This window comes from Dryobates pubescens, chromosome 13 (genome assembly GCF_014839835.1).
Source record: "Dryobates pubescens isolate bDryPub1 chromosome 13, bDryPub1.pri, whole genome shotgun sequence".
NCBI lineage: Eukaryota > Metazoa > Chordata > Aves > Piciformes > Picidae > Dryobates > Dryobates pubescens.
The window spans coordinates 5,901,493-5,916,442 of record NC_071624.1 but is presented as its reverse complement, the minus strand read 5'-3'; the positions used below and the strand labels follow the sequence as shown (position 1 = coordinate 5,916,442).

The 14,950-nt window shown below is 37.4% G+C and overlaps 1 protein-coding gene across 4 annotated transcripts in view; it reads left to right on the top strand.

The window, feature by feature from the left end:
• Window positions 1-14,950, top strand: part of WDR33 (WD repeat domain 33) — a 67,675-nt gene that overhangs the window by 2,325 nt on the left and 50,400 nt on the right. For all 4 annotated transcript variants that reach the window (XR_008462506.1, XM_054166281.1, XM_054166280.1 and 1 more), the window contains exon 2: window positions 13,593-13,817. Coding sequence is in view for 3 of the 4 variants with exons in the window: in XM_054166281.1 (XP_054022256.1) it covers window positions 13,614-13,817 (204 nt within the window). In the remaining variant the exon portion in view is untranslated. The remainder of the gene's footprint in view (window positions 1-13,592; window positions 13,818-14,950) is intronic.

Here is a 14,950-nt window from a genome sequence, read left to right as displayed (position 1 = left end):
GCATTTTATGAATTTTTTTTCTTAATTTGTCTTATTTATTTCCTGATACTTTATAGTTTTGCTATTGAAAGTTTTACACAAATTAAAATACAGATAGGCTGGCTTATTTGGTGTAGTTAGTGAAGAAACATCACTGATAAGTAAACCTCAGTTAAAGTGAACGTTGGTAGAGCTTGATGGAGAGAAGATGCAAAATATTAAAACCTTGAGATAACCTTAGATTCCTTCTCTTACTTTCAGAGATTCTCTAGGATAAGAGCAGAGAAGTAGATTTTTGACAGCTAAATAGTTTTTTATTGTTTGTATTTTGTTACTATTTGTTTAGAGCATCCATGATCCCTTATTTTTAAGTAGTACTAAGCAGCAATCCATTTGTGCTCACTAGTAATTAAAAAGAGCATTCAGCATCTAATAGAATGTCATTTCTGGTTCAACCAGCTCTTCACAGTTAAGGCTGGGTGTACCAGTCATTCTGTTGTGAAACTTGAAATGTGATATGAAGTATATATTTACCAAGAATGAAAGAAAGACAGCTAGTTTCTCTTCTGTTGTGCAATATTGCTTTTGATAACACATTTAGTATAAATACAGTGCTTGCATGGTGATGTGAAATAATGGTTAAAATTGTTCTTCAGTTTACCATAATGTAGATTAAAGTTTGTGGTGGGAAAAGGTAAGGCCTGATATGTTGTATCATAGTAGAAGCCTTCATTTCCTTGAGGTTGTAATTAGAAAAGTGGCAAAGTATTCCAGCTCTTCATTGTTTGCTTATTTCAAAAACTTTTATTTCAAGCTTCTTTCCCTTGTTGAAAGGGGTCTTAATTTAAAGAAGAAGAAAAAAAAAACCAAACAACCCCCAAAACAACCCAGAAAGAAATGTGACAGCTGTAGTATTTAATAGTTTAAGCACAAGTCAGAATATACAAGTTTAAATCTACTACCAACTTGATACTTCACTTTGAACCATTACACTTTTTTGGTACTGTTTCTTCTTGCTTGCTTAGAGTGATCACAGTTAGGATTGTAAGGTATTCTCTGAATGTGGAGGGATACTAAAGACCAAATTACACTTTGAAATTAAGATAATTGATAGTGCTCCTATTTTGCCTCTGCACCAAATTATAAAATGGAAAAAGTGTGATTCTGTGTTGAAAGAACAGCCAGGATAAACAGTTCCCAGTTTATCTAGGCAGCTCTGTACCTGTTTATGACATAAAGGAGGAGAAAAAAACAAACACCAGCCCAAAAAAACCCTAGACTAAGCAACCCAAATCCTTTTCACTAAGATACATTGTTGAACAGGAAGAATAAACACTAGCTTCTGTAATATGGATAATCTTTAATCCTGACAAGTCATATAAATATATTCTTAAGGTTTGAAAAATGTACCAAGTCGAATAATAATGAATCATGCTAAGTGGCAGTGAAGTCTTACCAGCAATTGGGGATTCTGTTCTAAGAAGTTTCCACTAGTCATTGCTTCTATCACAATTTCTCTGTGGTACGAGGAGCCTCAGAAGTTAATACAATTGATCATTCAATGATTTTACATAACCTAGAACATTCTTTTAAATAATTTAATTCACAATATGCTGCTGCCACTCTTCTCTTGATACCAGAGTTCATACAGTAGTGGAAGCAGCTATACAGGGGGACTCATTCTTTGAGCAGGAGTATGATATTCATTGTTAATCTGTTTTGGCCTGTGTCTTAGAAACACTGGTTCTAGAACTGGCAAGGTGATAGGGAGAGAGGAGGTAATGGGAAGTATGTGCCTTTGCTGTAGCACTGACTTATACTGCATGCTATAGTCATGTGTTGAGCGGAAATAAACACTTCTTAGTTAGTATGGCACAGGTATCAACTTTTTGTAAAATACATCCCTAAACATTTAAGGTTATGCCTACTTAGTACCAAGTTTTAATTTAAGGCAAATGCTCTTGAAGCTTGGAATTTAGATTGCATTTTGTCACTCTCCTGTAACTTCACCCAAAAGTGAGTACCCCTGAACAGTATGGCAGGATGAGCCAAAAGCAGTTTAGGAACTAGTAGTTCTGTTGACACATGATACTGTGTATTAGTGTTTTTTATGCTTCAGGATGGGTACACAAATACTTGAAATAATCCATATTTCTTGGGTCTAAATGTTGCAGTGTTCCTTTAAGTCATTTTCCCAAACCCAAAAGAAATATGGTGCAAAAGCATATGTTACTGTCCCCTTCTTTCAAAAGGAGGACAGAAGTTGGATAACAAGGAGTTGGTAGGATTTTATGGGTTCGGTGTAGTTTGCGTTTATCGTGTAGTTCTGATTTGTATTTTGCTGTGGGTGCATGAGTATTCATGAGAGTCTGACAGAAGCTGCGCTTCAAGATGGGTAAGGAGCACCACAGCTCCAGCTGATGAAAGTGCTTAACATATATACAGCGTTGAGGACTCTGCAAGTCTGCCCTTCCCAGTGTACATTTGCAGTTACTTAAACTGGTAACTGCAACCCAAAGTACTGTAACTTCTCCTGCTTCTAGTAATTTGTTTTTATTCCTGTGTCAGTAAAAGCATTTCTAGAAGTCCATAGTTAGTTGGCTGAGAATCTGCTCTGGGATTCTAGACATTTGGAGAACTTGAATTTTCAACACTGAAATTCTCTGGTGACATGCATTTCTACTGAATTGTCATTCTCCTGGGGAACTTGATAACTGTTATTGAGGAAAATCTTACACTGAATTCTTTGCTCTTTGAAAAACTTTGTGCAGGATTGATGTATGTGAACTTGAATTTTGTTTACTGAGAAATGTGTTGATAGAGAAGATGAGCACATGCTTTTATTGAACGGTATTAAGTGGTAAAGAAGCTTAAATGTGGTGGTTAAGCAGTAATATGTATCTGTATAATCTTCATAATCATTTGCATGGCTTGTAATTCACAAAGAAAGACCAGAAAACTAATATCCTTGGAAGAATTGTCTGTGTAATTCCAGTTAAAAGCAAGTCTGTTTCTGGTTCAGTTGTGAGAGCAGATGGCCATCAATTTAGAAAGTGTTCCAGTATTGAAAGTTTATCCAAAAGAATCTCTACATTTACTATGTTTTTAAGTAGGCATGTTTCTGACAAGACTTAAATCTATTTGAGTGATACTATGCAGACGTTTTAACATGGAGAGCTTAAATTTCAATAACTAGCGCAGTTTATTTTTTCCTCCTAGAAGTTCCTCATTGGATTAACAGCTTCAAGCGTAACCAGTAACAAATGGGGATTACACTTTGACCTTCCACACCAAACTGGCAAAACAGTAGTTTACATACATGCTTGACCAGAGCAGATATTGAGAAACTACACTTTTCAATTCTTTCTTTATCCACATAAATGCAGTCAGAACTTCACTTAATCCAAGTAGCGCTGGTTTGGTTGGGTTGGTTTGGGTTTTTTCTCACTATTTCCACCATCCAGGGGGTGTTTGGTTGATGTAAATTTTTATTATTTTTTTTAAAAAACTACTTTGACCAGTAAATCTTTAATGGGGAGCATTGTTAAGGTAAGTGAAGTCCATAAAGGTTGTTTAATAGCATTGTGTGATTTGATAAAGTTTGAATTCTCTCCAATTCCAGTACCCTTGCTTAAGGGTGTTTCTGTATTAGCTATGCCTGGACATAGCAACCATAGGCTTTAATTTACGTCTTTTGCTTCATAAATAGCTGGTAATTTGCTCAAAATGCTTGAGTTTTGGTTTTGGAGAGGAATAACAACCAAATCTCTGTCTTGGATAAATCTTTCTGTGTGCATATGCTACATCTTTTGTCGAAAGAGAATCAAAACCATTTGATACTGCTGGGAAAATATTCTAGGATAGTAAGTTACAGAGCATTTATTCTGCACTATGGTTGTAAAAGTGCTTAGTGCCGTCTTATACTGAATACATGAAGTATGTAAACAATCTTGATGTGTCCAGAAGATAGGGATTTGCTGCACAAAACCTCCACTTCTGGGTGCAAGTTAGTGTGTAAACATGGATAATGAGTGTCTTTCACCATTAAATGATGTAGTTAAATAAAAAGAAGTTCTTTTGTCTTGAAGTGTTTTACTGAAGTGAAAAATCTTTTTGTGGAGAGAAGCAGAAAAATAATCTTCGAAATAAGTTTTATAACTACTGAAAAACACTGCTTTTAATTGCAGGTTTTTTTAAAATTTCTTACACTTTTCACCATATGAAGGCACTTTTGTTTTTTTTTTCTCACATGATCACACATGATTACACTTCCTCCTGCCCCCCCCTTTCAGACTTCAGTTTCCTAGGTATGGAAACTGAAGACACTATGCTTGTACCTTTATTTGGCCCAGAAACTGGTATGGCAAACAGTGTTGCTTTGTCAGGACTGGCCTGAATAACACTAAGGATAGGGGGGAGGAGAAAACACAAAGCATTCCTTACTTCATGAAGTAGAGATTTTTCTTAATTCTTTTCATTGGATACTTTCAACGTTTGCTTTTACGTAAAAGTTGCAAGAGTTCTGAATATGTTAAGCATTCGATAGATTAAGGTTACAAAAGATGAATCTTCATAATAAATTACAACTCTTAATTCCCAAATCTTGCTAAAAAGGCTTTGGTATTTCCTTGTCAGTCTTGAATTTGCAACTCTTAGAGACTTTGATACATTTTAAACAAAGTTGAGAATGTTTGTGTGTAGTGTGAGGAGAATCATTCAATTTTTAGATTGTACAGACTTTGTTCTCTTTGTCATCAGAATTTCAGTAGGTAATTTCTGACACAAAAATACTGGTTGCTTCAGTTCCCTACTTAAGCTTTATCCTTCAAACTGCTATAATCCTCCTACTAATTTTTCCTGCCACTGACCCTAAATTTCTGCAGTAATTTTTGTAGCATTTCTTACCGTTCTTTTTCTTCCTCTCCTCTACACGTCCCCCGCTGGTGTTTCTGTTTATGCAAATGAAGGCTTGAGTCTTCTAAGGAGTTACCTCCTGCCAGGAGCCAAGTATAGGAAAATGAAAGCAAAATGTGTATTTCTTTGTATGCTACTTTAATAATGATTTATCTCTAGAATCCGGTGAAGTTCCAGTTCAATCATACATGAGCTGAGAAAGAGCGATGATAATCTGATGATTTGGGGATTATGTACCTAATCATTAGTACTTGAGTCAGGAGGGACCTAGATGTGCTTGAGGAATGGGTCAGTAGAAACATTCTGAAGATTGACAAGACATGGAAAGTCTTCATGTGCAGGCATAGCCTCAGATTTGTGCAAGCTGTGAAGGGACTGTCTCAATAGCAGTGTCACTCAACAAAACCTGGGAGATAGAGTGAGTGCCAAGTTGAATAAGAGCCAACAGTAGGTTCTTATTATAAATGTGAACTACATGTTGGGTGAAACTAAGAGGAGCATTCCAAGCAGATTCATCTGTGACTTTTTTTAACCAAAATTAGTGTTAGTTCAGGTATTGTTGATGTAAGAACCAGATGAAGAATATATTGCTATTTAAGATTAGGAAAGATTTGCAAGGATGAGAGGCCTTTTTTCCTTTTAAAGTATTTGTCATGCTACTTTAGGTGATTTAAAAGTTATTCCTAGAGTTGTTTTCTTATGAAATGGTACCTCCAAGGTAAAGCAGCATCAGTTATCACTGAGGTGTGAAAACCAAGCTGGATGTATTGCAACCACTTAGGATGAATTGCTGTTACCATAGAAACTCATAGTGATAAAAGGTAGTCTGGGATGTAGTCTAAATGCACATGTTAACAAATGTCAAGATAAAGTAATAGATTAAGTTAGCAGAAGAATATTGCTTTATTAAAAACATTTTAATATTATGAGTAAACTTAAAGCAAAACCTGAAGCCAGTAATACTGAAATCATGTGCATCTTGTAACTCAGGGTTAGGTGCAGTCTGCGAAGCATCATCTTACAGCAAAACATACACTTAAGCTTGCTGCACAAGTTGCTTTTGTGAGGTGCAGAAAGGTAATGTTTTTAGGCTGTTTTGCTTGTGAAAGCAGTTTTCTCTACTGTGATCAGAGTGGTAAAGCAAGTCCTTTAATGAGCTTCTGTAAATGCATTTACTTTGGAATGAGTCAAGGATCTAGTTTGAACATAAAATGAAGGATGTTTGAGACTTGTTTATGTAGTATTTGTTTAGTACTAGAAATCCAAAATTTGAAGAAAGTGCTAAATGTGTATGCAACTTAGTTACAGCTAAGCAGACCAAACTATTTAAGATTGTTCTCCAGATGCTGTAACCTGAGAATTTCAGATTGGCTGCTTGAAGGTTTTTCCCCCCTCCTAATATCCTATTCTTCCTTGGAATTTTTGATGTGTTCATTTCTCTGTATGCTTTCTGTATTATTTCAGAGATTCTTGGGCATAATGTCTTTGTATGTGAACTTCATAAATACAGGGCTTTTGTCAGTTAAGTGTCCAGCACTGCTGCTCTTTCTGCAGAGAGTAAACCCTTGGAGTCAGAAACTGCATCCAGATAATCACGTCTTGTTCATTGTGCAATGAATGATAATTGTTTTCTTCGATTTATTAGAAATGTTACATGTTCTAGCCTTTGAGATTGTATTGTGTATTGAACTTCATGGCAAATCTGGGCATAGTCAAAGGACAGAACTGAAGTTAAGGGGAACAAAACGTGCTACTGCATTTTTAGGTTCTTGTTTGTGCCAGTGTAGTAGATTCTTGGTTGTGTATGAAACAAGACATCCTTGAAATATCTCCAGATAAGAGGAGGTCATTAAACAATTTGGGCAGTTAGTTTATCTTGACTTAGCCTATGTTTTAAATATCTGTTTCTGTGTTTTTGATGAAAATATAGGAGCTTTATTTGTTTATTTATGGGGGTTTGTTTATTTGTTTTTGGCAGGGGTGGTGGTGTTTTTGCAGTTTTTATTAGAATAGTGTGACTGGAACAGGGAAAGCTGCCAAATCCTTTTTCCCCCACTTTGCATGGTCAGAATTTAGAAGTAATTTCTAGAAAGTTTTGTTCATGAATAGAACACAATAGAGAATGGGTGCTAATGTATATTGACAGTACAGCAATAGAGCCCAGGGGAAATCAGCTTGCTGCAAAGAACAGTAATGTTGCTTAATAGCAGTTTTGTGTAATATAGGTCAGTATTTTTGTCTTGAGTTTCACCGTTTGGTGTGTTGTGGACCTCTAGCACCTGTGGACAGTGAAAGATTCTGTTCTCACAGAATGTTAATGTGTCATCTACAAAGTTTTTGGAAATCTACATATAAAAATGCAGGAAACCACAATATCATGCCATGACTTACGTAATTCAAAAGTGAGAATCAAATTTTTAAATACTCAAGGAGCATTTAATGGGAAAAAACCTTACACATTTTTTCTGCTGTTATGAGTTGAGGGGTTGTCTGCTTTTGACAAAAACACATCATTTAATCACAAGGCTAAGTTGAGTAACTTTGCATTTCATCATTGCATCTCATTGTCAGATGCAAATTGTCCTCATCGCCGGAATATGTGCTGGTTTTACAGAAGTGTGGTTCTGTTAGGGCATTTCAAAGTCATGGGTGGGTCACAGAGTGGCTTTGAAGATGAGGATGTTATTTGTGCTTAATACAGCCATTATCTTTCAGAACTGGTGAGAAAGATGCCATCTAGTTGCAGAACTGTAAATCAGTAAAGACCCCATATCAGTATTTCTGGATTAGATTTGATGTAGCGCTTTTCATGAAGCAGCTTTGTCTGACTAAAATCTATGTTCTAAAAAAACCACTTAATAAAAACAAGTACTTGTGAAAGTATTTGAGATTCTTGAATGTCTCATGCAGATGTACAATTTTCAGACTTTAGATCATCTTGTTTTCTCAATATGATTAAATGGTATTCTGATACAATAGGAAGTGGAAACAGCAGTTCAAGGAAGTGGTCAAATTAATATGTTCACTAGATCTATAAAGTGTTATTTTTTTCTTTATGATGCTTCTGTGACTTCAAAGCAGAATTGTGTAATGTGCTACAGAGGAAATTTAGGATTGATCTTATCTGTATAGAGCAGAAACCAAGTCATCTCTGTGGTGAGAGTAATTCATTGCATCTTCAGAAAAATGTGAATGCTTACTGCTGCTAGTGCTGTTTTTGCAGTGGTTTTAGTAATGTAAGTGACAATTCCAGATCATAAGCAATTCTGCTTCACTGCAGAAACACTGCTTTAAATTAATCTTTTCCTCAGATTAATTTCCTGTTTTAAAGGAATTATTCTGGGAATAGTTAATTTAGATGCTTTAAATTATTTGGAGGACCATTTACTTACAGACTAAATACCATATGTGACTTTTAAAAAGCAACCAGACTCCACAAATACATCTGTGTTGAGACACCATGCTGTCCTGGGTGTAAGGTTGTTCTTAGGTTGTGGGGTTTTTGGGTGGTGGTGGTGTTTGGGAGTTTGTTTTTTTCGTTTTTTTTTTCCTCTTCTCATTTGTAGCTATGTCCCTCTGATTACTCAATAGTATTAGCAAAGCTGCCATGTTTCTGGCACTATTAGGAAGAAATAAGTCTCACTCCATTTCAGCTATACTCGTTGATGTTTAACACCCAAGATGTCCCATTGCTGTTCCTTGTTACAAGCTCCTTAAGTTCTGCTTTGCAGTTTCTTTTACTGAGTTCTCTCAACTAAATTATTTTTAATTTCTCCCCTTTTTAACCTATGTCTATTTGTTAGATTTCTTTCTCCCTCTTGCCTGACCTTACTTATCCATGTTCTCGCTTCTACAGTTACTCTCACTCTTACTGTTTCTTCTAACTTGTTTTGGGGGTTTTTGTCTATCTGATCCTAATCCAGCCTTCAGTTTCATGTCAGATACGTCTTAATTTATTCCCCAAATGGATTGCACGTTCCAGGCTTTCTGTTGTCACTTTAGCTGAAAAGTAAGCCCTAGTTACTTGCATTCCAGTGTTTCTGGATAGCTCTTTTTCTGCTCAGTAAATTTGTTATAGATTCTTTGTATTTATTCTCCAAATACATGGAAGTTGATCAGCTCTGGAGAAGTATTTGGGGAGACAGGGAAACTTGCTATCTCTGTGAAGTCGGGTTTCTGTTGCAAATAGTAAAGACAAGTGAAAGAATGAAATACAAAGATTCAGTACGCAGTTCAAATTGTGATAAAAGTGTAATGAGCTAGAAGAGAATAGCAATTAATTGGTAACATTGCTATCTAGGAACAATAAAATAAAAGCTGACCTGTGCTTGGAAAAACCTTGGTTGGTTCCAATTCTGTATATCAGGGAAGTAATGGAGTCTTACATTAAAACCCTTGTTGATGAACTCAAAAATAAAAACAAAGATTGGTACTTTGCCAGGAGATAGGAAATTGGATATTACTATTCTGGATGACACATTGTCCTCCAATACTGTTTTGCATGTTCCTGCTTATGCTCCCAGTATGACAGAAGCTTTAGCTATTGATGCACTGAATTCAGTCACTTCTACACTGCATTGGTTAGGCCACACCTTGAGTACTGTGTCCAGTTCTGGGCCCCTCAGTTTAGGAAGGACATCGAGACACTTGAAGGTGTCCAGAGAAAGGCAACAAGGCTGGTGAGAGGCCTTGAGCACAAGCCCTACGAGGAGAGGCTGAGGGAGCTGGGGTTGTTTAGCCTGGAGAAGAGGAGGCTCAGGGGTGACCTCATTGCTCTCTACATCTACCTGAAAGGTGGTTGTAGCCAGGAAGGGGTCAGTCTCTTCTCTCTAGCAACCAGCACCAGCACACGAGGACTCAGTCTCAAGCTGCACCAGGGGAAGTTTAGGCTCGAGGTGAGGAGAAAGTTCTTCTCAGAGAGAGTCATTTGTCATTGGAAGGTGCTGCCCAGGGAGGTGGTGGAGTCACCATCCCTGGAGGTGTTCAAAAGGGGATTGGACGTGGCACTTGGAGAAGCCTGGAGAAGAGGAGACTCAGGGGTGACCTTGTTACTCTCTACAACTACCTGAAGGGAGGTTGTAGACAGGTGTTGGTCTCTTCTCCCAGGCAGCCAGTACCAGAACAAGAGGACACAGTCTCAGGCTGCGCCAGGGGAGGCTCAGGCTGGATGTTAGGCAAAAGTTCTATACAGAGAGAGTGATTGCACATTGGAATGGGCTGCCTGGGGAGGTGGTGGAGTTTCCGTCATTGGAGGTTTTCAGGAGAAGACTTGATGGGGTGCTTGGTGCCATGGGTTAGTTGTTTAGGTGGTGTTGGATGGGTTGATGGGTTGGACGCGATGATCTTGAAGGTCTCATCCAACCTGGTTTATTCTATGTAATATTCTATGGTCTAGTCATGAGGTCTGTGGTAACAGGTTGGATGTGATCATCTTTGAGGTCTCTTCCAACCTTGGTGATACTGTGATACACCTGATACAAGAGATAGAAAGGAGAGCACACAAAATAGGGTAGCAATTACTTAAGTGTTAAATGCATATATTTGTCTGACTGGGGTAAAGTTCTTTGGAAATGAATGTTCCAGTTTGATCTGATAATTCAATCTGTGCCAAAACCCCCTCCATTTCTGAAGTGTTTTTGTTTGGAAACTTTGCTTTGTATGAGGATATTATGTAGGGAAAAGCATGATGGAGGCATTATTATAAGAAAATTATAGTAAGCAGGTGGGTAAACAAATATTTTTGCAGAGTTTGTGACTGTAGGTAGGACACTTTGTGATGGAGGCAGTGATCTCAAGTTGGAGAAACTGTTTAGAACAGAAACAGAACATCAACCATTTATTTTCCTCAGCCTTCGTCATCATGTTGTAAGTGTGATGTCACATTTTTACTTGTTATAGTCATGACCTTTGAAGGGTTTGGAAGCATGAGGAGGTGTAAATAACGTGTTTATGTCCCCTTGTAATAATAGATTCTGATGACATTGATTGCACATTAAGGGAATGTTGTTTATGTTATTTCCAGCTAGACTATTTGCTGTAGTTCTAGGTATGTCTGATCTAAATAAATTGATCACTTTCATGGCTAATGTTTTATTTACTTGTATTATTAACTGGAAGAAAAAAAAAAGGAAATTTTTGTTTTCTAAAAAAATGTAAATAAGTTCCTAGGTTTTTTGGAATGTTTCTCTTAAGGCATTTGTCCTGGTTTGAGGCCAGGCAGATCCTCAGGCACACAGATGGATTGCAGAAGTGATGGAAAGTTTAAATGGAAATGCAGTAAGCGTTTTACAGAAAGCTACAAGCATAGTGACAAAAGAAACCCAAAACATACAGAGTCCCCTTACAGCATACCCAAAAGCCTCATAATGCTTCCCTTCTCCCACCTGAGGGTATACCCAAAAAAACCTCCAGGGCTCTTTCTTCCCCTCCCCCCAAGCTAGTCTCCGCTGGCGGGTCTGACACTGCCTCTCCCCCTTCTCCTCCTGGCACTAGGCCTAGCCAGGCCTAAGAGGCCTTGAGATAACTCCCCCACCATTACCTGATAGGGAGCATCCCTCTCACAGGAGCAGAGAGGGAAGAAAGAGGAAGTGAATGACTGAATGACTTTGCAGATAGATTTATAGGGCACACACTGGGCTGGACACTCAGGACACCGGAGGTGTATCTTGCGTGGCAGCAATAGGAGGCACCCAGCCTAAACTGCCACAGCATTTTTGTTTCTTGGAAATGTATGGTCAAAGTTTTTTGGAAGCTTAAGAATATATCTGTCTGCATTCTTGGTCTTGGCTCTTGAAATTTATTTTTTCAGTTATCCGTAAGATTACAGATGTATAGTTTTGAAAAAAATACATTTTTCCCCTCTGCTTAGAAGCACTGATTGGTTTAGGAGTGTATGTCTTAGACCTGTGAGAGATTGGCACTGGAAAGTGTATCTAGGTGGTGAGGTTTTCTTTTACTGAGTAATGAATAAGCTTTAAGACTATGTTAGTGGACTGGCATGTTTAATACTGCCTTGTTTTTCTTGTTTGAAGTCTCTTTCTCTCTTTTTGTTCTAAAAGCTGTATTACCCTGTTAATTTTTATCTTTGAGATTTAATACCTGTAACTTTGTGCTACAGTTAGCAAACTTCTGAGCAGATGTAAGGGAATCTGAGATGGTGTTAGGCCTATGTGACGTAGGCCTTTTTCTTGTTTCAGAAGAGCTTCACGTTGTAGTAATTTTGTTGTTACTGTGGTATTATCATATGGCAAATGTATAGGTAGACATAGTGTTTTATTAGACCTCCTGATGTTGGGCAACATTGAGGCAAATAAGCCTTTCAGTCTCAAAATGAAAGTTTTATGTACTGGAAAGCTGTTTGCTATTTCCAGTTACACAAGTCGGTCTTACAAAAGATGGTGCTTCTGCCAAAGACTTAAATTTCCCCATCTCATTTAAGGCAAATGTGATTTTTAGTTTGGACTTGTCTAGTTATAATGGCTTGCGTTTGTTTTTTCCCCGTGTACACTAGAGTTTGTGTAGTGAGCAGCCAGGTGTCATAGATGGATTGTTCTGTAGCAGGGCTGGCACTCTTTAGCATGGAAAGGAGTGTCTTAACTTCTAGGTTATCAAGGCCCTACTTTCAAACCATCTTTTACATCTAGCATTTCTTTCTTGTTTCCCTTTTTTTTTAACAAGCAAAAATGAAGCCATTTTTCAATGATTGGGATCCAACAAAGCAAGATAAAAGACTGGCAGTTGGAACAACTTTCTAATGCTTTCCAATTGAGGATATGAATATTTTGATAAATAGGAAAATACATTCATGAATTTTCAAACAGATTACTTCAATTAAAAAAAAAATTGCCAATTTGATTTCCATTCTTTTTATTAAATGCACTCAAATGTTCTAGCCTTCATGAAAAGAGTTTCTCAGCCTTTTTGATGACAATGCCAGTTTATTTTGGTTTAGTCTTTTCAAATTACTAATTCAGGTTGGGGAGTACAATTTGAAAACAAAGTTTGAGCTTTCACTGATTCAGAGCTTGTCACTGTTTAGTTAGAAGTTAGTATATGCTTTAAATACTGTGCATTGGATCCAGCTGTGAAGAGGTTGCTATGATCTCATCATTTAAGGAATGATCAGTTAGGTTTTTTTCCTCTCTCAGAAAAAATCTGAATATTGGATCCTTTTTTACTTGCCTCAGATTTTCTTGATGGAAGGAAATTGGTTACTTTTCTCAAACCTTGATAAATATGTAATCCATTTATTTTATGCTAATGGAATTTTAAGTATAGCTACAGGTAGAACATGATCTGTGGTATATTTACTGTAAGTTGTGTAAAGGGAATGAAATTTTATTTTCAGGTTTTAGAGTAAGGTTTTGAGGCAGCCTTGTAACTAACTGGTAGTTCATAACTAATATTGTATCTTGTGTTGCATGTTGAATCTGAGGGTTCTTGCCTTTGCTTATGCTGTTTTTACTGAGGGTGTTATTTTCCTGCACAGTTCTAGTTTAGACATGGTAATGTGGACTTTATAGTGATCTGTTTCTCTACAGTAGAGTAGTAATTGTTCAGAGGAACCTGCAAATAATTGTCCCTGGTATTAGAGTGCTTTCTGAAGGTGCTATTCATCCTTGGAAACTTAAATTAGTGCTGATAATAGTGGGGGAGGGTTGTCATTATTATGTACTAACTTGGTGTTTTACCTTTTGCAGCCTTTCAGAAACAGGATAGCCATGGCCACAGAAATTGGCTCTCCACCGCGATTTTTCCATATGCCGAGGTTCCAGCACCAGGCGCCTCGGCAGCTGTTCTACAAAAGACCTGATTTTGCACAGCAGCAAGCAATGCAACAGCTTACTTTCGATGGAAAGCGGATGAGGAAAGCTGTGAACCGAAAGACCATAGACTACAATCCCTCTGTAATTAAATATTTGGAGGTTAGTTAATTTTCTGTTTTACTTTGGAAACCTTTTTAACTTCCTGAAATTCATCTTTTTGATGTCCATAGAGAAGTCAGGAATACAGGGAGATCTACTGCTACTTATTAAGTGACAAATGCTTTGTAAATCGGTGTAGTATGAATACAAAGGAGTTTGTTCCTTGGTACTAAAACTGCACATATGTACAGCTGGGATAGCTTATGTAAACACCAATATCTACATTCTGTCTTGGAATTCCAACTTGGGGAACAATTATCTTGTGTGACATTTTGACTTTTCAGTGAACATAATAACAAATACATTCATTATAATGAGTTTTTATTTTTGGTTTGAAATAGAAATTGCCTGAAATGGTAAATAAGCCATTATCACTTCCCCTCCAAAACAAGGGCATAATAAAAAGTACTTCTCATAATTTTACTAAATAGCCCTGCAGCTTGCACTGAAAATCCCTTTACAGTTAATAGGTACAGAACAACTTAAATGAAGTGCTGTTTAAGAAGTGTTTCTGTAAAAACAGAAGATGTAGCTTTCCTGATGTTGAGGTAGTATTAATTTCTTAAATATGATTTTCTGATGGAGATTTACTGTAGAAGTACTGGATATTAGCTCTGAAGAATTAAAATCTAGTCCCTAAATACAGGAATTGTTGGCATCTCAATAGCAACATTGAGGAAAAAGAATTGATATCAGCTTTTTTATCCACTGTGGCCAGTGCATGATTATAGCTTGTACATGTTAACAGTGGGAAGAATTTAAGTTATCTTCTGAGATTTAAACACCGAATAGAATAAACAGGGTTGGATGAGACCTTCAAGATCATCACGTCCAACCCATCAACCAATCCAACACCACCTAAACAACTAACCCATGGCACCAGCACCCCATCATGTCTTCTCCTGAAAACCTCCAATGTCGGCGACTCCACCACCTCCCCAGGCAGCCCATTCCAATGGACAATCACTCTCTCTGTATAGAACTTCTTCCTCACATCCAACCTAAACCTCCCCTGGCGCAGCCTGAGACTGTGTCCTCTTGTTCTGGTACTGGCTGCCTGGGAGAAGAGACCATCATCCGTCTGTGTACAACCTCCCTTCAGGTAGTTGTAGAGAGTGATAAGGTCACCCCTG